At 58.2% G+C, this 23,536-nt stretch overlaps 2 protein-coding genes across 3 annotated transcripts; both read right to left on the reverse strand.

Annotated features, from left to right (window-relative positions):
* Positions 1-139: 139 nt before the first annotated feature.
* Positions 140-15,603, reverse strand: PHKA1 (phosphorylase kinase regulatory subunit alpha 1). Of its 2 annotated transcripts, XM_015832485.1 has the most exons (31): positions 15,526-15,603; positions 13,689-13,847; positions 12,761-12,808; positions 12,410-12,578; positions 12,216-12,298; positions 11,737-11,817; positions 11,312-11,410; positions 10,904-11,050; positions 10,751-10,804; positions 10,171-10,293; positions 9,957-10,052; positions 9,457-9,564; positions 8,939-9,017; positions 8,588-8,722; positions 8,210-8,319; positions 7,703-7,847; positions 7,495-7,573; positions 7,141-7,316; positions 5,550-5,726; positions 5,299-5,387; positions 4,838-4,977; positions 4,262-4,418; positions 4,083-4,162; positions 3,804-3,882; positions 3,597-3,726; positions 3,334-3,435; positions 3,051-3,166; positions 1,562-1,732; positions 1,157-1,210; positions 693-893; positions 140-387 (listed from the first exon to the last, which is right to left on the reverse strand). In XM_015832485.1, the coding sequence occupies exons 1-31, from the start codon at positions 15,601-15,603 to the stop codon at positions 214-216; spliced, it is 3,639 nt and encodes a 1,212-aa protein (XP_015687971.1). In that variant the 3' UTR covers positions 140-213. The 2 variants fall into 2 exon arrangements, with proteins under 2 accessions (XP_015687971.1, XP_015687972.1); XM_015832486.1 differs by lacking the exon at positions 5,550-5,726.
* A 3,164-nt stretch (positions 15,604-18,767) lies between these two features.
* Positions 18,768-20,691, reverse strand: BMP15 (bone morphogenetic protein 15). The gene is made up of 2 exons (XM_029282935.1): positions 20,340-20,691; positions 18,768-19,627 (listed from the first exon to the last, which is right to left on the reverse strand). The coding sequence occupies exons 1-2, from the start codon at positions 20,689-20,691 to the stop codon at positions 18,774-18,776; spliced, it is 1,206 nt and encodes a 401-aa protein (XP_029138768.1). The 3' UTR covers positions 18,768-18,773.
* Between the last annotated feature and the right edge of the window lie 2,845 nt (positions 20,692-23,536).

Here is a 23,536-nt window from a genome sequence, read left to right on the forward strand (position 1 = left end):
GGTTTCCGTTCTCAGGACAGAGAGAGGGAGGGAGGGAGGGAGACAGACACCCCTTGGGATGGGAAAGGTCTGGCCAGACACCTCTGAGTTCACATCTTGCTTGCCGCAGTTCTTGAAAGCAGCTGGCTGCGCTGCTGGCTTCCAGGCGGTAGAGCTGCTCTGGGAGAGGGTCCACCCCAAGGGGGCTCTTGGTGCTGAGGAATCCGGACAGTTTCACTGCGTGGTGCAGCCACTGCTTGGGAGGAACTCCTGCACGCAGGTGACCACAGCTCGGGAGAGGTAGGTCATGCTGCCAAACCTGCCACTCGGAGCACTGTCATAGAGCAGCTTGCAAATGCCAGTGGCCGGGTCCTTCTCCAGCATGGGGTCATCGGCCCCCAGGATTTTCTGGTTGCAACACAACAGTAAGAGAGTGTTATTGCCCAGAGGGCAGGGCCAAGTGCCCCCCTCTCCAGGTAGGGGACAAAGGAAGCTTGTGTCTGCCGGAGACCCCACTCCCTTTGGCTGGGTTTATGTTCCCATCTGCTCCAGCCACAGTGCAGAGCCGGAAGGCCCAAGGAGTCTGTCCAGCAGGCCAAGGTGTGGTCAGCTGAGCAGCCATGCTCCAGAGATTTTCCTCCCTCAACAGCCAGGCCACACAGCCTGCCTTTTCTCCCTGGCCCAGGGAAGCCCCAGCAACAAGAGGCCCCAACCTGCTCTTGGCAGAACAAATCGTTTGCAACGTGCACAATCCGGTCCACGGCCACCAGGCCCCCGATGCTGGGGCCGTTGGCATCCGTCAGCAGCGTCAGGACCAGGATAGCTTCTACAAAGAGCTGCCGGTACTCAGGCTGAGGGACTCGGTTTAGCACAGACTCAACATGGACTGCAAACTTGATTTCTCCAGGAGTCATCTATGGCCAAAGGAAGTCTCTTTTGAGTTTAGCTGTGCCCCCAAATGGGCCTCTTTGTAAGAGAGGAATGGACGGCTCCTGAGAGCCACAAGGCACCCAATCAAGGGCCAGAACAGGGACATGAGTCTTCCTCAGAAGCCAGGCGGCCTTGTTTGGGGTAGCAGATAGGGCCATGAGGAGCAATGGAGGAACCCCATTCAGGCACAATATTTGGGGAGCAGGACCCCCCCCCCTTTAGGATAAAGGGACAGTGCAGCCATTACCTCTCTAGTTGTGGAAGAAGGGAGAACAAAGCCTTCAACGGAAAGCCCGTGGCACTACAGGAGGGGAGGAGAAAGGCAGCAGTTACACCCTGGAGGCCCAGGGTGCTGTTTCCACAGGCCATTGAGACAAGAGGTCTCAGCTTTTCAGGTGAGCCAGGAGGCCCAGCCTGCAGCCCCAATTCTGCCAGCTCCTGGCTCGTCCTCTGCGTCAGCTGATAGCAAGCCTGGAGCTGCCCGCAGGAGCTGCTCAGCCTGGCTGCAGAGCTCCTCTTATCCAGGGCCTCCTTTCTCTGCAGTTTCTCAAGCCCAGAAGAGCACTTTCGCTCAGGTGGCCGAATGGCTTGGACAGCACTGCTACGCTGCAGCTGAGATGGGGGGGGAGCAGACAGGTGCCAGCCCCTTCACCTTCTGGAGGATCCGCCAGACTTTCTGGTAGAATCCCACTGGGACTCTGTTGAGGGCCCCATCCAGCCGCCGCCGCCGCAGCCACTGCCCTTGACGCCCGTCCTTGGTGGAGGAATCCTCGGGGGCCTGAGTGGGATCTCTTCTGCCTGGAGCCAGGGAGGATCTGGACAACTGGAGAGGAACAAGCCGGACGGTTGGCCATGCCCGCAGAAGCAGGCTGTGGCCAAGCAGCTCGAGAGGGAGGACTTGCCTGGGCAGGGTCTGCTCCGTCTTCCAAGAAATGCAGGGCTCCAGCCTGGAAAGAAAGAAGACCAGTTGCAGCCCTCTTTAGAGACTGGTGGCAGCCACGGCCAGAGCACAGGGAGGATGTGGCGTGAGAGCTGAGTGGACACACGAAGCCACAGCCAGTTCTTCTGTTAAAAGCAAAGCTGTGAGAAAAATTAGCGGACACTCTTCTTTCAAAAGCCAGCATGAGGCGGGGTGTGTGTGTGTGTGTGTGCTGTGGACCCTGAGAAGTGAAGCCAAGCAAGCCCAGGCAGCTCCAGCCCAGACTGGCTGGCCCAGGGGAGGTGCAGGGCCGTTTGTGAGGTGGCTCCCCTGGAGTCAGAAGGCAGGCAGGCAAACTCAGCTCTGTATGGAGGCCCGTAGGCTGCTGCATATGCCCCTCGCTTCCACTGGCTTCCTGGGGCATGGATTCCCCCTGACTGGCCACCTCTGGGGAAGTGCTCCCAAGGAGCCCCTTCTCCTGTGGCCCTGGAATGCCCACTGCCACAGGCATGGGGAAAGCTAGTTTTAAGGTGCCCAGCTGCCTCCACCACCTCCAGAACTGGCTGGGAAGGGGAGCTAAGCCAAGGGGCCTCAACAGGGCTTCCACCAGTTCTGCCTTCTCCTCTGGACCCGATGCCAGGTAAACACCAGGCTGGCTCTGTCCAGTCAAGGTCAGCCCACTCCTGCTCCCTTCACTCTGCCAGAAGCAGCAGCTGCATTTGCAACACTTTTGTCCTTCGCCCATCCCACTCAGGACCCTCTATGGCTCCTGCAGGTCGAGGCGCCCCTGGCAGAAAAGTCAGCTGGCTTTTGAATGGAGCACAGGGGGGGTTCACCTTAATCTCGGACAAAGACCGCCTACGTCTATCCAGTTGCTGGAAGAGAAAAAAGTGTTGATGTGGAGAGGAAGCTGCTCTCCCTGGCACTAACACACACCCCATGGAAAAGCCCAGCCCACCTGGAAGAAAGGAGCAAATTTGCCCAGGCCAGGGAGTTACTAGAGGAGTTGGCTCAAAAATTCTGCCAGCCACCTTGAGTCCCCCTCCCTCCCTCCCTTTGGCTGCCACACAAGGGAAGGAAGCCCCCATCCCCATCTGGGGCTCAGCAGAGCAACTGTCTGCCAGGGTGGAGAAAGCTACAACTTCCCAGCGGACACATGCTTACCCTCCTGCCTCTGAAATTATCCTCCCCTGCCTGGGCAAGGCCAGGCAGAGCAGCCCACCTGCTTGATCTCACTCTTGAGCTTGACAATGCCGGCGCGTTCCGACTTCGTTGCTCCCACAGCCCCAAACTCACGGATGGAAACTGCTGGGGTCAGGGCGGAATCCGTGGCCCGCACTGCAGGAACATCAGGCCCAAGACTCAGCGTGCCAGCCTGGGTTCCTGGAGCTCCTTCAGCAGGTGGGTTCAGGGAGCTGGGGCTACAAGTCCCAGGATTCCCAAGCTAGTTGTATCCGTTTGGGCTGGCTCTCCCTCCCAGCCCCCACCTGAGGCGAGCAACTCACCGCTTCTCTCCACACCGAATTCTTTGCCACTGAGGATGTGATGAAGAAGGTTCTTCATATGGGAAGGGCTGAGATTCATCAAGCTTTCGGCAGCTTCTTCGTCTGAAGCCGAAGGAAAAGGAAAGGAGGCGCTGAACAACCCAGGGTTTCTCTCACCCCCAGCCCACCCAAAAGGCCCTTCGCTGCAGCCCCCCCCCCCCGAGCCACAAGGAGGCCTTCAATCGGCCAGCCGGCCTCGCAGCACCCAGGCTGGTCCCACTCACCTGAGCAACAGAGCGACTGGGCCAGCTCCATTGCCATCACCTGGATGATAAGCCCAACACGCAGGCGAAACATCTCCGCAAACAGGGCCGGCTGCGTCCGGATGTACATGGCAAGGTAGACCATGATCTCCTGCAGAGAGTGGAAGGAGCAGCGCTTAGCAGAGCCGGCCACTGTGGGACCCCGGAGAAATGCCGTTCGTGGCTTACCTGCGTCAGGATGAAGAGGTTCACGTTCTTCTCACTGGCCTCGTCTATCAGCTGGGTGAGCTCCTCGTAGGGCAGGGGACTGTGGAGGCAGCAGGACCGGGGATTTTGAGGAGCCCACGGCCGGCTGCCTTGTATTTGAATCTTTACATTACATAACTATAGAATTGTAACAACTGTTATAATGATACACTTGGTTTCTTTTTCTCTTTGTTTAAGCAATAAAAATATTTTTAAAAGATGGTAATCTAGCCAGAGCCTGCAATCAGGCTGGGGACTCACGCAGAGATGGTCTTCTCCCGAGGCTCTGGGGGCAGCCCCACCGTCAGGTGCTTCTGGTGCGACAAGAGGTCTGTGCAGGCCTAGAGAGAGAAGCTGGTCAAGCGGGGAGGGCCATGCGGGGCTGCCTCGGGAAGAAGGGAACCCACGGAGCCCGGTCAATCCAGGTCAAGGTCCATTACCTCGTCCAGGGCCTCCACCTTCTTCTTCAGGATGCCAGAGATGTAGCGGATCAGGGCCCATTGGCAAGTCGCCCCAACTTTGCCATAGAGCTCCACCAGGAGACCCTTGACGGTGGCCCCACTGGTGCCATGGATCTCAGTGTCCCAGTCGGGCCCCCTGAAAACGCAACTGAAGCTGGTTAGAGAAAGGGGCTGTCCAGGGCAGTAGTGGGCACCCAGCTTGCCGAGCAAGCAGCCTGCTTGGAGAGCAGCCCAATGGAACTGGCACCGTAGTTGTTGTTGAGGCTGCCGCAGGCAGGGCTGGTGTAAGACAGGAGTCCAGGCTGCTGGGAATGGGCTTCCTCCCGAGTAGCCTCCCTTCTCCCTTTGCCATGAATCATTGCAGGAACCACAGGGAGATTTCTTCACCAGCCTTCCCTTCAAGAGGAGGCCCCTTGTTGCGGTTGTGGACAGGGGCTGGCTTTTGCAAATGCTGCAGGAAGAGTTATCTAGGGCGAGTCTCCCTCCCTCCCTCCCTCCCTCCCTCCATGGGGCTGCAAGGTGAAAAGGAGGGGAAGGGCTCTGCCTGGTTCCTACTTGAGGGTGTGCAGGAGATGGAGGCAGCTGGCCTGGTTCTGCAGTGTCTGGCATTCACGGAGCTGGTCCACCAAGGCCTGGCAGTCCACCTTCCCGCTTGCTTCCTTGGGGAGACTCACCTTGCCAGGGAGGATGGAAAACTTGTAGAGGAAAGACAACAGGGGGATTTGGGGAAAAGATGTCTCCTTGATCAGCTCATCACTGGAGTTTACAAGAAAAGCTGCCCCAAACCAGGAAAGGGGACCGAGAGATGCAGATGCGGCTTAACCACTTTATGCGTCTGAAAGGAGGGGAAGGTGCAAACATCGCCCAAGGCCTCCAGTCTTCCACTGACTTGCTAGCAGGCAGAAGCTTGGGGGGGGGGCTTTTGATGGCTCCTGGTAGGGCTGGAACACCCCCCTCCTGTTGCTCTGGGCCATGGAAGCAACCCAAGGAGACGGGACACCATTCAGGAACCTCACCTGGGCACCCTGGTTTGGGGCCAAACCCAGCAAGCGAGCAGACGGCTGATCGTCCAGGAGAAGCTTGGAGGGTATGTACAGGTTGATGTCTGCAGCAGAGAGAGAAAACAATGCCCTCACCTTCAGGGACGAGACACGGTTGGCTGCTTGCTGGGCAGAGCTCAGGAGATGAGGAGGGTCTTTGGGGTGAGGGACCCTTCCCCATCACCTCAATGTGCTACGCATAGCTATTATTAGAGGCAGATGCTCACTCTCCATGTGCAGCTCCTTTGCCTTCGACATCAGGGACAGGAGGTCCTGGGTGCTGTGGACGGCGGCACGGAAGCGATTCAGCCCCCCCTTTTGAGCTGGGGGTGGAAGGCTGACTTTAGGGGTGGGGTGATGGAGAAGTTGGTCGAGGTATTGGGCAACATCATCACAGAGGTCAGCTGCAAGGAGAGGAGCAACAGGGAGAAATCCTTAGACCAGCCCAGAGGAGCAGAACTGCCTGTCCAGAGGGCTCCTGGCCAAGCCAAAGGATGGCCTGGGGGGGGGGGGGTGCCCGTGCAAGCCCAAAAAAGCCCAGCCAGCAGATGAGCCCCTGTTGTGAGGCCTGCAAGGTGGCTGATGGTGCCAGCCAGGCCAGTCCTTGGCAAAGCAGGGGAGGAGCACCATTTCATGCCCCCCTCAAAGATGGCACAACAGCCACAATGGCTCCTTCCACACGCCTGGGGCCACGAACTGGGTACCATTGGCCAGCAAATGATCGCAAAGCCATTTCCACAAGGAAAGCTGCTTGCCATCCGTCCAGGTTTCATTGCTAGAGCCACCCCCCCCCCCGATCATCTCCCACAACTCATAGGCTGAGTGCCTGAGCGATGTTCACACGTTGACTCACCGCCACGCCGGGCCCTATTCAGCACCAACCCCCAGCCCACGACCTCCCCACATGCAGCAGCCCAGAGGGTGAAGCATTTGCCCCGACTGCAAACATGCAGCATCCATGCCAGTATTCAGAGGTGGTATGGAGGGGGTGACCACAGGCTGGTTACAGACATTGTTACAATGGGGTGATGAGTCCAGAAGAGGAGGAGGAGGGGGGGAGGGGGAGGGTGTTTGTGGCAGCAGGAGAAGCCAGCAGAGATGTCTGTCGTTGCCGGGGAGAGCTCCAGAGGGGAAATGAATGCCAGGAGGGGAGCACACCTGATGCCTGCTTTCCCACCTGGCTTAGGGGCAGTGAAGTCCTGGCAGAGACAATTTGATGGCTTTATAGGGAAGCTGTTTGGAGATGCGTTTGGTCAGGTGGAAAAAACCCTCCTGAGACGACCAGCAAGTTTTTCATCCAAGACCTACCTAGCAGCAACGCATCAGTATGGCTGGTTGTCGCCTCTTCCATCCTGGCCCAGGGAGGCCCCAGTTTAACAGGAACACCCTGCCTTGTTTGCCTTTGGCTCCCCCAGTTGAGCAGAAAGGGAGCCAGGGCTCTCTTATCTGGGTTCAGCCCTCTTGGGGTTCCTCGGTGTGTGTGTGTTGGGGGAACGTCTTGAGATTTGTCGTGGAACCCTTACTGGCAACCCCGCTCCCCCCTCTCCCTTTCGGCTGCCTCCCCAGGCTTGCTCCTCAGAGTAGCTCCTCACATGAGCCAGGATGGTGCCCCCTGCCCTCTTCAGCCTGGGCACACAGAGCCCCTGCCAGAAGGGGCGGCACCTTGGGAGGGGGGGGTGGAGGTTAATTCCCGTGGGCTGACAACCGTGAGTTACGCTCCAGCGAGGAGGCTGTTGTTACTGTCTGGATTAAGAGGTCCGGCATTCCTGACCACCGCACACTCAAGTGCAGGAAGTAGGGGCGGCCCCATCTCCTTACCATCTTCTGCCAACTGAAAGCCATGCATCCAGTCCTCATGGTCTAAATCTCTGAAGCTCTCAAGGCTGAGCCCATAGTCATCGGCATAAAGCTTACCCTCCAGCCCGGCATCCATAAAGCTGAGGTGGGTGCGGCATGAAGTGGTGAGAAAGTCAGACAACCTACCGGTCTGGATCCTGCAGGAGCCAAAGCAGAGGGAGAGGGACAGGTGGGAAGAGTCCCCATGCCAGAGGGGGCAACATCCCCTCCTCCGAGGGAGCCCCCTTGAGCTCATCACCTCAAATGTCCCATAAGTACTCCTGTACCAGGTGGGGAGCCAGAGCTGCCCCAGGAGGAAATGGCACCTCCGCTTACCTTGCCCCTCCAAAATACCCATCCTGCAACTTCCGCAGCGTAGCCAGGATAGCTGGGTGGAGGTTGGTGCCCGTTTCGTCTTTTCAAAAGGGAAAAAGCAGCCTGGGGTTGGTGACTCTTCAGAGGAAGGCCAGGCAAACTGTGCCCGGCCAGGCTTGCCACCCCTCCCCCTTTGGAAGCCCAGCCCTCCACCACGCAGGCAACGCACCCAGCATAGTCTGGGAGATGGGGAAGGTGATGGTGGGGCGCCCCGTCATGCCCCAACGGCTGCACAGGTAGGAAAGGTCTGTCCGCAGCATCTCCACAATCATCCGGTTGTCCAGAGCCAGGTAGAACTGCTGCCGGTCGATGAACTGCAGACGGGCAGGATGGATGATGCCAATGAGAGGAGAACACAGGCGGGGGGGGGGGGGGGGAGGTTCCCAAGGAGAAGGGCAGTGCACCGCTGGGGGCGGGGAGAAAGCCCCTCCCCTCAATCAGCAGGGGTTCATATACAAGAGCTGCTGGGGCTTAAAGGGAGGGGGGCTGGGGGGATCTGGCTGTGCTCCAGGAGAAAAGGGAGGAACTGCCAGGTTCTTCAGCTAGCCCCACCTGACAATACAAGCAACCTCCCCATACATCAGTAAGGTTCTCCAATGCCCTGGAGGCAGCTTCCTGCTGAGGTTGGTTGCTGCCCCCCCCAAGGAGCATGGCCTTGCCCTCTCCCCTCACCAACCTCAGGGGTGAAAGCAAAGATGTTGTCCCGGATGTCGTAGAACTTGGAAGTTGCAAGTACCCCCATGTGTCGGAGGGGGCGCCCACTGAGGCCCAGGCGCTTGTTGCGGCCTGCCAAGAGAAGGGACAGCTGGCTCAGCGGCAGAAGCAGCCTTGCCCCACCCCCCTTTCATCCTGCAGGGCCAGTTACACCTGCAGCTGGTCAAGAGTCTCCATCCACCTGGAGGCAGAATAGAGCAAGAGGCTGTTGGGGCAAGGTGCCAGCTGGTGGTCAATCATGGAAGACCCTGAACCCCCCCCCCACTGCCCCAACCACCACCAGCAAGACTCTGGGGAGAGTGGGGGGGAAGGGGTCTCTCAAATCTTCTGTTGGGCTCACCCAGGCGGGCGTAGATATAGCTGAGGATCCTGGCTGGCTGAATTCGGATGGGGTGGACTTCGGCCACTGTCTCCACCAGAATGCCCTCCTTGCTCAGGATGGCCTGGATGGCCTCTGTCTCTGCCAGGAGGCACACTAGCCAGGAGAAAGGAAGGTGGGGTCAGGGCATACCTGCAGGCTTGGAGGGGCCCTGCCCAGAGGCCCTGGCAGTTGGCAGGAGGGGCAGGCTGGCTGCCCAGGCCAGGCGAGGGGGGCTTGCCCAGATCACCCAGGGCCCCTCCAGAGCAACCACCTTCCACACCCGCCTCCATTTTGCAGGAAATCCACACTGGCACCCAGGCTTCCTCTCACCCTGCACCACCACCACCGGCTTGGGAATGGTCGAAAACCGGCGGTTCAGAGGGTCAATTTCTCCCGGAGCCAGGAACCCCTGCGGGGAGAGACATGGAGCTGGATTATGGCAAGGGCTCAGTTGTCCCCCCACCAGGCTCTACCAGGTCTCTTTGGGAAGGCCACCCACAAAATCCAGAGGAAAACCCTGTTTCTGCTAGTGGGTGGACAGAGGTATACTGCTCCTGAGGGCGGAGGTTTCATTGCACTAACGGGTTTCCGTTGCACCGAGAAAGCCTCGCTGGGCTACCTGATGTTGTTCTGGGGAGGCCTAGAGAAGCCAGCTGCAAAGTGTGTAGAGCAAACCTATACAAGCCCCCCTTGGGTGATCAGGTCCCTGGTCTAAGCTGGCATCCGGGGAAGCTACAAGCTGGCTGCTTTGTGCTGAGCTAGGCCTGGGGAGGGGGGCGTGGAGATTCTCTTTGCCACCCACCAAGAGCTTCAGGCGACGCCAAGGCAAGGATGGGGCTGAAGCTCACCTCTGCCATGAGGCAGCCCAGGATGTAGAGGGACTGGGCCCACATCAGTGGCAGCTTGCCCACGGGTAGGCGATCCACGGTGTGTGGGTGGCTGTATTCCTCCTCAACCTATCAGGACAGACCAAGAAAGACAGATTGGAGAAGCAGAAGGCGGCCAGGAGCTGCAGATTAGTTACACCTGCATGGCCGAATCCACACCCTTAAGGAAACACAAAAGCCAGGGAATGCACAGGTGCTCAGGGATTGACTGAAAATCTATCACAGAAGCTTCCAGTTTAGATGCTTTCAAAGAAGGGCCCACTTCAAATATGTTAAGACAGTTTTGTCTGTTAATTTGCATCCAGAAAAAAAAATGGGCCTGGAAGATGTAAACGTATCCGCTAAACACTAGTCCTGGTTGGGCCCTGGATGCTTGACCATCTCGCCTCCACAGGAGTCGCCAGAGGCAGGCAGGCAGGCATCTCTTCTGGGGGGGGGCTCCTTTTTCCCTGCTTGCTGACCTTCTCCAGGGGGACGCAGTAGAGCTCTGGTACCAGCCGCACCCCATTCTTCCCCTTGATCAGGACCCCTTCAAGAGCTTCGCGGTACTCCTGCACCTGGAAAGAGGTGCGGGGGCTGTCAGGCGTGGGGGCTGGGTTCACAAAGGCCCAGGCTGGCATGGGTCCTGCTCTCCTGGCCAGCCCCCCTCCAGCCCAGCGCTCTGCCTGGCTCCACCTGCTCCACATTGCCGCTGAAGAGGCCATCGATGATCAGGTAGGTCCAGAAAAGCGGCCACTCGCACTCTATGTTCTCAAAGAGCTTTAGCTCTGCAGGCTCGTAGTAGAGGCGCTGGGGATCCTGCGAGGGAGGGCAGGAGGGCGATCAGTGGAAGCGGATGGGAGCAGCATCTCGCTTCCTTTCTCCAAGGCAACTGGGCAGAACAGCACAGTGGCAGAGGAGCCTCCGCTCAAGAAGCTGCAGAGCGCACAACCCACTTTCCAAATATTGACCCATCTTGCTGCTTTTTAAAAAAACAACATATGTCTGATCCCAGAACAAACCACATTTCTCCTTGCAATAACATGTTGCCAACTGCTCAATAAAGCGCAGGTCAACTTCCGCCCACCCTGTTCCGCCCTGACATGCAATGGCTTCACTTCTGTTGCAGGCAGCTTCCACTCTAAAAATGCAAAGGCTCCACCTGGCTGCGTGTGGGGCCCGGCCTTTGCCAAGCAGCGTCCTGCAACCGACTGCCCGGGAGACTCTGATCCAGGCAAGGCCTCTTGGGGCCTGGAACTGGCACACTGGAGCTTACCTCCTTGGGGGTTCTGTAGCCATCGCGGAGGAACCGGCAACAACCGTAACGGCCCTGAGAGAAAGAGGGACACGTCAAGCCCATGGTGACCCGAAGGAGCAGCAACTCGACCGGCAGCACCGCAGCCTGGCCACCAAGGGCCGAAGCGCTTGCCTGCAGCTTGGCAATGATCTCCTCCTTGGTCTTCTCCACCACGTCCGTGTCCTCCACCGCAAACGCCGGGTAAGAAATGACCGAGAGGAGGCTGGCATCAATCTCCTTGGAAGTGGAGGCCCTCGGCAGCATGGAGTGCAGAATTGACTGCCGAGACAAAACCAAAAGACACTGTGCAAGGCAGGCCGGCAGGTTGCAGCCCTCCAGGCAACTGGCAGTGCCCAGGTGCTCCGGGTGCAACACAGGACACGTCCCAGTGCAGAGGTAGACTGGGGGCCTGGCAGGCGGACCGTCCGCTGCGCCAGGCAGTGGCCAGAGGCCCTGTGAAGTGGGAGCCTCTGCCAATCTCAGCTGCCTTCGACCCCTCCCTCTGCTCCCCTCAATCCAAGGCCTCATCCTGCCCCTCACCTGGCAATGCTGCACCTCGTCTGGCAAGACGTGGATCACCGACTGGGGACCCCCCTTGGCGCCAAAGAGGTCGAGTTCGTCCAAGGCCTCCAGCGCTGCCTGAGAAGCATTTGGAGACAATGTACAGCTGGCCAACTGGGCACAGTCCCTGTTTACAGATCCTGAAATTTCTGGCATGCCGAAAGATTTAGGGAAAGGGGTGCCAGTCGAGTTGCTAAAAGAATCGCCTCCCGGCAGAAGCACTGGGATCAAATGCTCCTGCCCTGGGAGTCCTGCAGCTCCCTAAAATTGGGAACAGCTTTGGGGACAACCAGCTTTTGGGGAATCTGCCCTTCAGCTGCTGGGCCATGAGAAGCCTAATGGGCATGCTGCCTGTTGCTCCACAATGGGCTTGAGCCCCTCCAGCAGCCCAGGGCTCCCCTCACCTTTGCCATGCCCACCGAGCTGGCATTCAGTTCCGTAATTCCTTGGTTTGTCTTGTCGCCACGTTCCCATATCCCAAAGTCCTGCCAAACAACATGGATGTGTTGATGATGCTGGAAGACACGGAAGGCTCTGGCTCTTGGCGGTGAGGTCCAGAGCTTTCAACTGCCAAGCCAGGCACCAGAGGAAAGCAGCCCGGCAGAGGCCAAGCTGGTCTGCCCAAAGTGGGTGCCCCGCCTGGCTTGGATTCCTCCCCCCCTTTCCCTGGGAAAGTGGCTGTGCCTTTTCAGCCGGATAGCAGCTTTCCTCCAGTTTCCTCTGCTGGATCCCAGCTGGCTGAAGTGAGGCCCCTGGACTTCGAATACCCAAAGGTTCTTGCCAATTAACGCCGTTCCTCACTAGGCTTGCCCCTGGAAGCCCGGCTGCCCACAGCTCCCCCACCCCCTCGGCTCCCCAGAGCACCAGGCCGTGCACCGCTCACCGCAGTCTTGTAGGCAGCCTCGATGTAGAAGACGAGATTTTGGACAAAGCTGACTTCATCGAGGCTGTGGATGATGTGAAGCCCTGGAAGAGAGAAGATGCGAGGCACAGCCAGGGGGGCCTCCCTCCCAGGGGCTCTGCCTCCCGTCTCCGAGCCCCTCCCTGCCCTGAAGAGCTGATCGCAGGAGGTCTTACCGGAGGCCGTCATCTGGGCCAGCATTAGCAGATAGAGGGAAGTGGCGTCCAGCTGCAGGTGGCCCCACTGGTCGTCCCCCACCACAGTGGCACAGCTGCGGGTGTTGTACTTGGCGTGCAGGCAGTCCTTGGGGCTCTGGCTGTACTTGAAGTCCTCCACTTTGTCCACCTGGGCAAAGAGCACGTGGCCAAGAGGAGTTGGCTGTGCTGGCCTTTGGCCTCAGCAAGTGGCCTGGCAACCCAGTCTGCAGAGGGCCAGGAATGAGCCTGGCCGAAGCCGTAGGAGCCCGTCTTTGCCAGGGGCCAGAGTGGCACAGCCCTGCCAGCTGTGCTGCCCTTCAGGAGCCCTACCTGCCGCACCATGCACTGCAGGAGGCCCCTCATCAGCTTCACCACGCTCTGCAAGAGGAGGAAAGGGGAGAGCACTGCTCGGAGGGCGGCCAAAGAGGCGAGGTGACCTTTCTGAGGTCCAGCTTGTAACCAGAGCCAGCTCATCTGCTGCAGCCTGTTCTTTGCTTGCTGATGCAGCCTGGCTGTCGACACCCAGGGTCTGTACGGGCAACCCATCCCCCTCCCCCCCACTTGTCTTGCCCTCATAAACAGAAGCCTCCGAAGGGCAAGGCAGCTGAGACGGTGGAGGGACACTTGGACTGGCACTCGGGTTCACTGGGCCGACTCCAGCCAGCTGCTCACTGACCCCCCGGCCCCCAGGGTGGGTGAGGAACAGGGACAGACTCGGTGTTGCAGAGCAGCTGCCTCCACCCCAGGCCCAGGTGAGGACCAGTGGGTAGCCCTGGCCCCAAGATCCGGTGTTAAAAGCCTGACCTTTACAGGCAGGAGATAAGATTACTGGGGTCACTGCAGGCCATTCCTGGTGCCAGGATTCCCTCTTTCTAGCAGTTCAGGCAGGCCCACTTGCTCCCGGGAAGCTGTTTTGGTGGAGAGACCCTTCCCCTTCTGCACGACTCCCGGGGGCCACAGGGCAGTGCTGCAGCTCTTGCCCCCCAAGAAAGGGAGCGTCTATCGCCCAAACCTCACCAGTTTAAGCCGTCCTCACATGGAAACATGTGAGATACGCAGCTCGCTTACTCAGCCCCAAGGTGGAAGAAACATAACAGGTGCTGATAAAGCAAAATCCCACCAGCTCCTTTCCAACCTATCCACAAGAGGGGGCTGGGGGTTGGCTGGGAGCTGTTCTAGATCGGTCGGTGACCGAGGAGGAGGAGGAGGAGGAGGAGGAGGGCTTTGCCACACAGCCCCCCCCCTCTCACAGCTGTACCTGCTCCAGCTCGTACGCTTTCGCCTTGTCCTCGTCGCGGTCAGCGTTCTTCCGGTAGGCCAGCCCCAGTCCCCACACAGCCAGGATGCTGTAGACATTATCTCGGACCCAGGCATCTGGGTGGTCGCAGCTGGCAGGAAGCAACCCTGTAACAGGATTCTGGGGCCAAAAGCGGGGCGCGGTGGAGGGGAGAGAAGGGCAGACTGCTTAAAAAGAAAGTCTTGGAGGACTAGAGACCAGCACAAGTGGTTGCAATTAAAGCCTGTTGACCAGTTTCTGACCTCCCATCTCCTATGGATGTCTGGGTCCTTGTGATCCTGCAGCCATGGTCAGATCCACAGCACATTTGGTGAGCAAGACAGATCACAGTTGCCTAGAAGATGCCCTTGATTTTGACCCTGCAGACCAAGGAGCCACCGGGACCCTCCTTCAGAGGCTGCTGACCAAGCAAGCCTCCTCAGGACGACCCCAGCAGAGGCAGCCCCAGAAGTTGCTCAGGCCAACATCTAGAGAGCCATCAACAAATGGGGAGGGGGGAGATTCTGGGCCCGCTGGAGCTTGCTCAAAGTTGCCCCACCCTTTCAAATGCTTTCACCCTTTTCACAGATTCTGCCAAGAGACTCAGCTTGCAAATGACCACTTCATTGGACTTCCCAGACCTTTGCAAGGTAGGAGTTCAGCCCACTGACCGGTGATGGCTGCTGAAAACACTCAGCCGGGATCCTTGTTGGCTTCCTTCCTTCCCCCCAGTGGGCTCTGCCACCTGCTGCCCCAGCGTCTGAATGTACAGCTCTCCTGGCTGGCAACAGCCTTAAGGCATCACTTCTGGGCTTACTCTGCCAGCCTCCCTTCCCTTGCAATGTGGGGAGCAGGGAAGCCTGGCACTGCTTCAGTCCTGCCCATTCATGAGATGAGAAGAGTCTCTGGACCCTTTTCCTCCTTTGGGAAAGCAGGCCTGAAGAGACCCCTCCCCAATGGGTACCCTTACCTCAGACTCTGCAACAGATTAATATAGAGACATAATCACCTGGCACTTAACATCATCCAACTATGGCACAATGAAAACCTGGCTGTAAGAAGCAAAACCCTTGGCAAAAGGCCAAACAGGGAGGGAATTATCAGAAAGCCCTCCGATCTCCAAGGCTTCCTGGCAGACTCTACTGGTCTCACAAGGGCTGTTCTGAGAGGAGAGGCCACTGCTGAAAAAGTGCTTCGTCCCCCTCTGCAGCCCCTCTGCAGCCCCTCCCCGCCTGTCCTAGAGGCACACAGGGGCGGTAAAGTCTATGGGGGCAGGTGCTTCTGGGGACCAGGCCTGCCTTCATAATTCCTGCAACTGCTCCTTCACCTTCCGGTAGCCCCTTAACCTAGCAAACGAAAGTATGTGCAGGGGGGCGCTTTACAGGACGCATTGGGGGGGCAGGGGGAGTCGAGGACAGGTGCTCCCAGGTACAGCTCCCAGGTACATTCTTCAGCAGGTCTGGATCTGCTCCATGGGAGAGAAGAGGGTCCCGGACACCGGTTGCCACCTCTGTGCCCTGTGACTAGGAGCCACGTGAGCCTTCTCTGGTTGTGCGGAGTCCCAGTTCCCATCGGCCCAGTCCACGCAGCCCGTCTGAGCAGCTGAGAGCAACTTTGGGCTCGCTCTGGGAGCGTCTCCACGCAGCGCTTTGGAGGCCGGGAATCCCGCACCCCCTTGGACCCCCAGGGAGCTGAAAAGCCCGGCTGGCAGAGACCGAAACGCCGTGAGGCAGCGGGGGGGGGGAGGCTGGCTGCCGGAGGGGCCCGGTGAGGTCTGCCCGTTCACTCGCTCGCTCGCTCGCTGCCACTGAGGGCTCACCTGGTGCCCGAGGATGGTCTGTTGCACCAAACGGGCGTAGCCATCCAGCCGCACCCCGGAGTTGCTCCTGCTCCGCATGGCTGCGCTCCTTGACCCCGCCGAGGCTGCCTCTCCGGAGCCCAGAGCTCCGCTGCTCGCCCGGCACGGCCTGCCCCGCCCAGTTCCCGCCCCGCTGCCGGCCGGCAGCAGCTGCGCCCCCTCCTCCTTCCTGGCACCTGCTGGAGTGAGGGGGACGGGTCGTCAGCTGGAAGCCCCCCCCCCCACACACACACAGCGGAGAAAGGGTTAACTGCCTCTCCCGGGCAGTCCTGGAAGCCCCGTAGCCAGCAGATTTCGCGTTCCCGCTCGCTTTGGGGGCGGAGGAAGACGGCCCCTCGCCCAAAGAGTACAAAGAGGAGCCCCTGGTGCGGCGAAGACCTGTTTCCAGCGTCTTGTGGGGCGGCCTGCCGCGGGACCGCGAGGACTAGCGCCCTGCCAGGACCCGCCGCCGTTTCCAGTGCTCTGTCGGAAGTTTACTTCTTGGGGGCCGGCGGGGAGGAGGAGCGCGCCGCCTGCTGCTGAGAGCGGGAGCTGCACTTTTCCTCGCAAAGGAGATTGGCGCTTGTTTCGCTTCCGAGTTGGTTGGCGACGATCTTCCCCTCTTTCACGGCTGGCGAACTTTAAAGGCGACGGAGGGAGGCGAGGCCAGAGATTAAGAGCGGGATGGTCGGCAGGTTACCTCTAGGCGAGGAGTTTAGCTGAACTGAGAGGAGGACGCCAGTGTCTTGGCAGAAAGCTAGGAGTCGGGACAGGATGGGTTTTCAACTTTTTCTTCCTGTTCCCTTTCCCACGTGTTTTTGGTCACACTGGGGTCCACATGAGGTCATTGGAGAGGCAATTTGTGATATTGGTATTTATTTCCATTTCAGAGCTCAGGGAGAGATTAAATGTGGGGCTAATGAACTTTTTGGCAGTGCTCATTTTCAAAATCCTGCCCTTGTTGTGCAACGTGAGCCATGGAATATAGCAATGGCAAAATCGGACTCCACTGATGTGATAAGCTGGGTGTGAGGCAGGAGGAGGAAGAGCCCCTGGACCTCAGTTCCCCTCCTATGACACAGCAAGCCCTCCTACCCCTCCGATGCCATATCTGCCTGTTGTTTTCCTGACAAGAAAAACCCTTCCACAAGTCATAAAAAGGCCAAGTTTGAAGACCCCTGCTTTGGGGGGTGGGGGTGGAGAAGTTGTTGTTTTGTAACTACATGATATGTTCATAATCTACCACTATTCCACTTTTTTCACAAGTAGTTTTACTCAGACAGGTATCCTTACCCTATGGGTACCTTTCTTTTCTTACCTGAAAAGCTTTGCAATGATTTCCCTCGTTTTTAGCCCACCTCTGTAACATTGTTTTGAAATTTATTTCTGACACTAAAGTGTTAGGGTTTTCTCCAGTTTGTGCCATCTGAAAAATTGATAGGCAACACGTTGTTCCTCAGATGTTCTTGCTGATAGTCTGTGCTTTAGTACAGGAACATTTCAGCCTTCACTTCCTTCTGTCATAAACCATTATGTGCTTAATGGGGGAAATAGCGAATGGCTCACATTCTGCAGCCATAGGGCAGCCTGGCTCTCTGGGGAAGCAAAGACCAAGAGAACGGCCGAGAGGCCTGAACTCCTGGGAGGTTGTCCATCATGCCCATTCCAGCTGGGACTGCAAAGTAGATTGCCAGTCTTGGGGAGATGGAATTTCTCCCCAATTACACCCAGCTGCCAGTTGGAAACATGCTGGGCAGGCTTGTTGTTACCCTTTTGCACTGAATCCTGCTTTGCCCTGTGGTGCTCCAGATCAGCCCTATTAGGAAGAGAGGAACAGCAGCTGGTGGCAAGTGCTCGGGCTACCTGGGTGGCCGCAGAGAAATACCTACAGCCACGAGTTGGGGAATGGCTGATTCTGTTCTGCAGATGTGACAATTGTCTTGTGTGGGAGCTGAATTGTGGGTCAGATGGGCCAGCCTGGGCTCCTCCCCCTTCCCTTGTCCAGTTTTTCCTTCTTCCCCAAATCAGAGACTGCATTCATCTTTAGCAAAACAGAAACTAGATTTATTGCATAATTTCATTTAAATACACCATTTAATAAATAGAAAGTTTTCCCAAGTTATGGCAGTTTTTTCAGGCCAGGTAGGCGACAGGTGCAAACAAATAAGGGTGAAGAGAAAGACGACCAGTGACAGGCCACAGAAGCACAGGGAGGGCCAGGGGAGGGGGAGGCCTGCTCCATTGTCCAGTGCATGACAAGGTCAAAACCAAGTCAGGAGCTCCCTCCTGCCCAAACTCCACTAAGCCCAGGACAGGAGGGGATAGCTCCCAGGGAAGGCCCAGCCAACTAAGCCCCCACCAGCCATCTCTCCTGGGCAGGGCAGGATGCGTAAGCCCCCAACCACTCCTAAACACTCTTCTCCCTTGGTTTAAAAGACAAGCTCCCTCCCCTTTGCTTCCAGAACAGCCTTCTCAGGAAGCAGAGCACCTCCAGGGGGCTCTCCCCCCCCCAAAGAATTCAGTGCTTGACATCTCCCAGGGTTGCAGATGGGCGTGAGGGTGCCTTTATTTGCAGAGTGGGAGGTAGTAGCAGCAGAGCAAAGAACTGGCCACAGAGCAGCGCCCCTCAAGCAGCAGGAACAGAAAAGGGGGTTTTGAGTAATCCAGAGACCACATAGCTCTTGCTGGGGGAGGGGACACTGGCTGGGGAGGGGGGGAAAGAGGGCCTCTGGATGGGAGGGAGAAACCTGTGGCTGCTGCTCCTGCACATCCATTTTTTGCAGGCTGGACTGCAGGACACAGCCACCCTGCTGGGCCAAAAGGGGCAGTGACCCCCAGCATCAAGATGTGCAGGCAGGCCGTGAGACAAGCGCTGGTGAGGGGAACCGGAGGGGCCCTTCCTGCCTCAGCGTGACCGTGCCGGCTATACTTCCTTCAACTGTTCTCTATCAAGTTCTGGCAGGGTGAAATCATTCCAGGAGTACCTGCATACTTTTTCTGGTAAAAAGGAGGAGGAGAATTTGCCAATCTGTGCATAAAAATCCTTTCGTAAAACAGCCCAACCAAGGTGCTAGTCCTCTGTGACCCTGGGAAAGGAGGGTCTTGGATCCAAGTGAAAAGTTGCCAAATGCCTTAAAATCTGGATTCTCTCTGTGAGGCAGTGGGTGGGAGCGAACGGAGGCCCAGGGAAGGAGGCAGCCCACAGAGCTCATTGCCAGAGACGAGGCTGCTCATCGGCAGGTGCAGGACTTGGCGATCATGTCCTCATACACCTTGAACAGGATGTTGTTATTCTGCTCAATCATGAGGACGCCCATGGAGCTGTACTCGTGGGGAATGCAGGAAGGGCGAGGCATGTTTGGGTCCACAAATTCGTTGATCAGGTTCTGGACGATGGCATGGTTGGGAGAGTTGTAGCCGTAGCGTAGGACCCGCGGGCAGGTTCCCTTGCAGTACTGAGGCCGGTACGAGTGGGGGGCGATGATCCAGTGGTCCCAGCCCAGCTGGCGAAAGGTCACACGGAGGGGGTGGAGGGCGCACTCGTTTGGCCTGGCCCTGGGGCGGCGGCGGCGGCCATAGCGGGGCAGGTCCAGGTTCAGTTTCTCAGCCCGGCGCACCCTGCGGATACGGGTAGAGCTTTGGGGGAGCTCCCCGCCCACAGAAGCCCTGAAGGGTCTCCAAGTGTCCTTGAGGTAGAGCAGCAAGAAGGGATCCTCCAGGGAGGGGGGGTGCCCCCCACCAGGTCCACGGGGAGAGCTCCAGGCCCGCTCCAGGAAGGAGCAGGCATGATGCAGGCGGAGCAGGTGGCTATTCTGGGCAGCCCAGGACCATGGCTGGAGGTGCCAGGAGAGGTCCAGCTCCACCCAGCTGTCCGCAGCCGACGTGGCGGTGGCATTCTTCAGCAGAGTCGGGCTGACTGCCACCTGCGGCAGGGCGCTTCCACCAGGGAGCGGGCTGGCTGTGCACCAGAGGGGGCCGTGAGGTGAGGATGGACGTTGAACGTAGACAGCAACAGCTCTGATCAGGCGCTGGGCTGGCGCTTGCACTTCCAGGCGGTAGTCAAGGGCCCAGATGAACCAGGGGCCTGCTGGTACAAAGAAGGGGTCAGAAGGGGAGCAGGAGAAGCTGCATGGCCCAAGAGCCATCCTTAGGCCCCCACAGGGGCCCCAGCCTTCCTAAAGAAGAGCCCCTGCCTCTTCTTCTGTGATGCCGTTAGTCCATCTCCCCAGTTGGGGTGGGCTGCATGCCACTTTTGGGGCATTCACAATAAATGGGAGAAGCTGCTTTCTCCCCAGGACCTGTGAGCAAAGCACCCCCTCTCCCCCCCCGCCAATTCTGAAAGGCCTTTAAGAGGCTGGCAGCCCTCAGCCTGGGGGAGGCAGAGCTTTTGGAATAAGGACTCTGTAAAAGTGCCCCATTCCAAAATATCCCGTCACTATGCTGTGCAAGACGTGCGGCTCATTCCGCACATGCAAAAGAAGTTCATGGAATGCCTGGCTCAAGGAAAGCTTCCCGCTTAGAGTCAGTTGGTAATCCGGGCCATAAACTGGCAGTCTGAGCTGCAGGCTAGCAACTTCCCTGCTGTCTGGGCAGCCGTTCCACCCCGTCCAGAGGAGCTGCAGGCTGGGGCTCCTCTGGCCAGTTGCCTGCTCCAGAGAGAGCTGAAAGACAGCACGCGGCCCTCTGGCCTCGGCCAGGACCCGCCGGCTGCCACGCCCTTTGACAGGTCAGCAACGTCGAGCAGGCGCTGAGCCCCAGCTCCGGCAGCCCCGAAGGGAGTCCCGGCCCCAGCTCACCTGCCTCCGCCTGGCGGGCCTTGGCCGACGGTCGGACCAGGCGGATCGTGTTGCTGGAGAGGCGCCCGTCCCTGCGGGGGCGGCCGTGCCGGTCCGCCACGCTCCGGTAGAGGTTCCGCATGTAGCGCAGGGGCTGCCCCCCGTTGGCTCGCCTCCGGCTCCGACCGGGGAGCCAGGATCTGGGGGGCGCCTGGCTCAGGAGCATTTGGATCAGCGGCAGGGAAGAGGCTGCGGAGGCGGCGAAGACGGTCGGCGCCTCTGAATCTAGCGCCTCCCTTCCGCCTTCCCAAGGTAGCGCCAGGGGGAAGAGCAGGGCCAGGAGGAAAGCACTCCACGGCCTCAGCACCCCCATGGTGGTCCTCCGGCGGCGCTGGGCTCCGGGGTCACAAGGCAGGAGCCGGGGAGCCCAACGGGAGCATCGTCTCCCGGGGGAAAAGCAGGGATGCGGGTGAGCCTCACCCCCCCAGTCCCATGTTAGGCTCCCCGAGCAGCCACAGCCAGGCCAGGGGGCGGGGGAGCCGGAGCGGCTTCACGGGCCCAGAGAGCTGCACCAGGCCCGGGGCAGCTCCCTCCACCCGGAGACTCGCAGCAGGCCGGGAAGCGCCGGTTCCGGCTGCCAGACGCGCCCCCACCGCCCCGTGCTGCTGGGTAAGAAACAGCACGCCGCCGGCTCCGTTTAAAGGCGGGCCTCGCTCCACCTTAAAGGGCCGGGGGCTCCTGCTTGCAGGCTGGAGGGAGCCAGGTGGGCGAGGCGCCCGGGGCTCAGCCCGCTCCTTCAGAGAAGGCATTTCCTTTAGAGAACAATGCAGGGCGTTGTGGCCACGGAAGGCGCTGCCGCGGCCGTCCTACGTCAGAGCTGTCTTTGGAAAGGCAGGCCTTGCAGGGTGGTTGCATAGCTGCTTATCTTAGGGGCCGCACAGCAGCCTTACTCTCGCCTCATGACCAGACCAGGAATGCGAAGTTACGTTCAGCTGCCTTTGCGTAAAAACTCTTGGCCACGCCCACCGGGAACTCTGGGATTTGGAGTCCAGGCACATCTGGAAAGCACCGCGTTGCTTGAGCTGTTTCCTGCTCCCCCTTGTGGCGGACATTTGTGATGACATCCGATCAGCTCAAAGCAATGCCTTCGGCACGCTTGACCCACAAAAGAATGGGCTTCCTTTGCTGGTGTTTGCTCTCCGTTCATGGGGCACAATCCTGTCTTTGCACAGCTCAACTACAGTTGAGGCCAACAGCTCTGAAGGCCTTGCGGGAATCAGCAGATGCAGGAAAACGGCCTGGACTTGCATGCAGGCTCAACTGCGGGGAATCTCTGCCCTTCTTACATGCGGCCAGTCTCCCGGGCTTCTATTTATCTTAGTTATTGGAAAAATAGGAAAAATGATTTTGTGTTAACCTGCCTCTTCCTCTCCATCCTTTCCCGCTTCTGCAACTTCAGCTAAGCACACTTTGATCCCCCAAACACAATGCTGAAAAAGTTCAGCTTTTATCATTTTGTGAAAAGTATTTCTACTGGCTTGGTGAACGTGGCACTTTTGTGTGTTTTGTGTATATAAACCTGAGTGAAGTGGCGCCCTTCCATGACTTGTTTTCAGCTTCTACAAGGTGATTTAAAAACTATCCTGTACAAACTATTGACAATGATAATTTGTTATTTATTTAGGCCTTTATATCCTTCAAGGGTATAAAGTCAAAGTTATAATAAAAAATCCTAGCCAAATGCATTGAGCAAAAAACATAACAGCAGGGCAGAATAAACACCGGGGGAGGGGAGGACCTACTAGGGTAAAAGCATTGGCAGAAGGGATCGAAGAATGCCCCATTTCAGGGCCTTTGGGAGCCACCGTCTCTCCTCTCTTTTGACCCTGCAAGGCAGACTGGAGCTGCCCCCCCCAGGCTCCAGTGGCACGGCCCCTCCCGCCCACCTCCACTCCTGGCACCAGCATTGCATTCCTGGGCAGGGAATGTCTTTCCGCCTTTGGGCTGGACCCAAAATCTGAGGGGGGGGGAGGCTGAGCCAGCAATTAGAGAGCCTCCGTTCCTGACTGGGTCCAGAGCTTGGGAATTGGTCTTCCCCAGCAGCCCAGAACTGGCTTCTTTCAGGGGTAGCAAAGCCTGCTCCCCTCTTTCTCCAAGTGCCTCTCCTCCCACTTGAGGCTGCCAGATGCAGCAGAGGCCCCTAAGCTGATCCTTGGGCTACTGGAGGTCGGGCCTGAGGCTCCCCAGGGGTCTGGGCAGGACCATTGCTGCTTCTGGGGCATCAGCTTTGTTTCCAAAGGGTCTCCAAGGGGAAACCTGAAAGTCAGACAGTCGAGGTCCAGCCAGGATTCACCTGGGAAGTAATCGCCTTGACTATGGCGTAGCCTTGGGGAGGCTCTGAAGAGCCCTGGGTCAAAGCAGCAAGGACACTTGGGCGAGGGCTGCTCAGAGAAAGGACTCAAGGCAGGGGGAGCGGAGGCACCCCGGCAGATGAGGGCAGCCAAGGGGATTCGGCAGCCAGAAGCAGCTCATCAGACCTGCTGGGGCAGCAGCAGGTGATTTCTTCCCCACTGCTGAATCTCTGGATGCCAGAGGGACTCCAAAGTCCAGTGTTCTGGGCTTTCCAGTCATTTTGTAAACTTCCTGTTTTTTAACCTAAGGCACGTCCTTGCCAATTTGCCAATGGGTTCTGCAAGGAGGGAGAATTTTTGGTGCTCAGCCAGGCTCCTTCCCAGCACAAACAATCCAGGAACTTGCTCTCAAGTATGTGTCTAATCCTCTTCTGTATATAAAGACGTACTTTATGCCTCTTATGTAGGCATGAAATCAATTACATGCCTGAAAAACATTCCAGATGTCCACTCCAGGGTTCTCCATAGATCAGCTGAGAAATGCTCAATAGTTGCAGCCCACAAAGTCTTTGGGAACCCTAAAGATCAGCCCAAATAGATCACAGCAGAACTTGGCAAAATTACTGGTTTTGGCAAGATTTCTTCCCTCAGTCCCTTGGGCTTTTGACCACGGCCCTCAGCTCAGGCTGACCTTCCCCAGGCCACCCAATGCCCGGGATGAGCTCTCCAAAGGAGCAGCCAGCCTGAGGAAGGGTCCTCTGCCGGGCAGGGTCTCATAGGGCAATCCTGCAGCTCTCCTGAAAGCAGGCTAGACTAGCTCTGGGTCTCGCACACACCCCTCCCGTGTCTGCGTAACCCCTTTCTAAT

The sequence above is a fragment of the Protobothrops mucrosquamatus genome, unplaced genomic scaffold (genome assembly GCF_001527695.2).
Source record: "Protobothrops mucrosquamatus isolate PMUCROS unplaced genomic scaffold, P.Mucros_1.0 scaffold4, whole genome shotgun sequence".
NCBI lineage: Eukaryota > Metazoa > Chordata > Lepidosauria > Squamata > Viperidae > Protobothrops > Protobothrops mucrosquamatus.

Coding starts and splice junctions, on each gene's coding strand:
- PHKA1 (XM_015832485.1), bottom strand. CDS start 15,603: ATGCGGAGCAGGAGCAACTCCGGGGTGCGGCTGGATGGCTACGCCCGT. Junction 4,163..4,261: donor AGGTGGAGGCCCTGGACGAG/GTAATGGACCTT, acceptor TTCTCTCTCTAG/GCCTGCACAGACCTCTTGTC. Junction 388..692: donor ATTTGTTCTGCCAAGAGCAG/GTTGGGGCCTCT, acceptor TGTTGCAACCAG/AAAATCCTGGGGGCCGATGA.
- BMP15 (XM_029282935.1), bottom strand. CDS start 20,691: ATGGGGGTGCTGAGGCCGTGGAGTGCTTTCCTCCTGGCCCTGCTCTTC. Junction 19,628..20,339: donor GGCCCGCCAGGCGGAGGCAG/GTGAGCTGGGGC, acceptor TTGTACCAGCAG/GCCCCTGGTTCATCTGGGCC.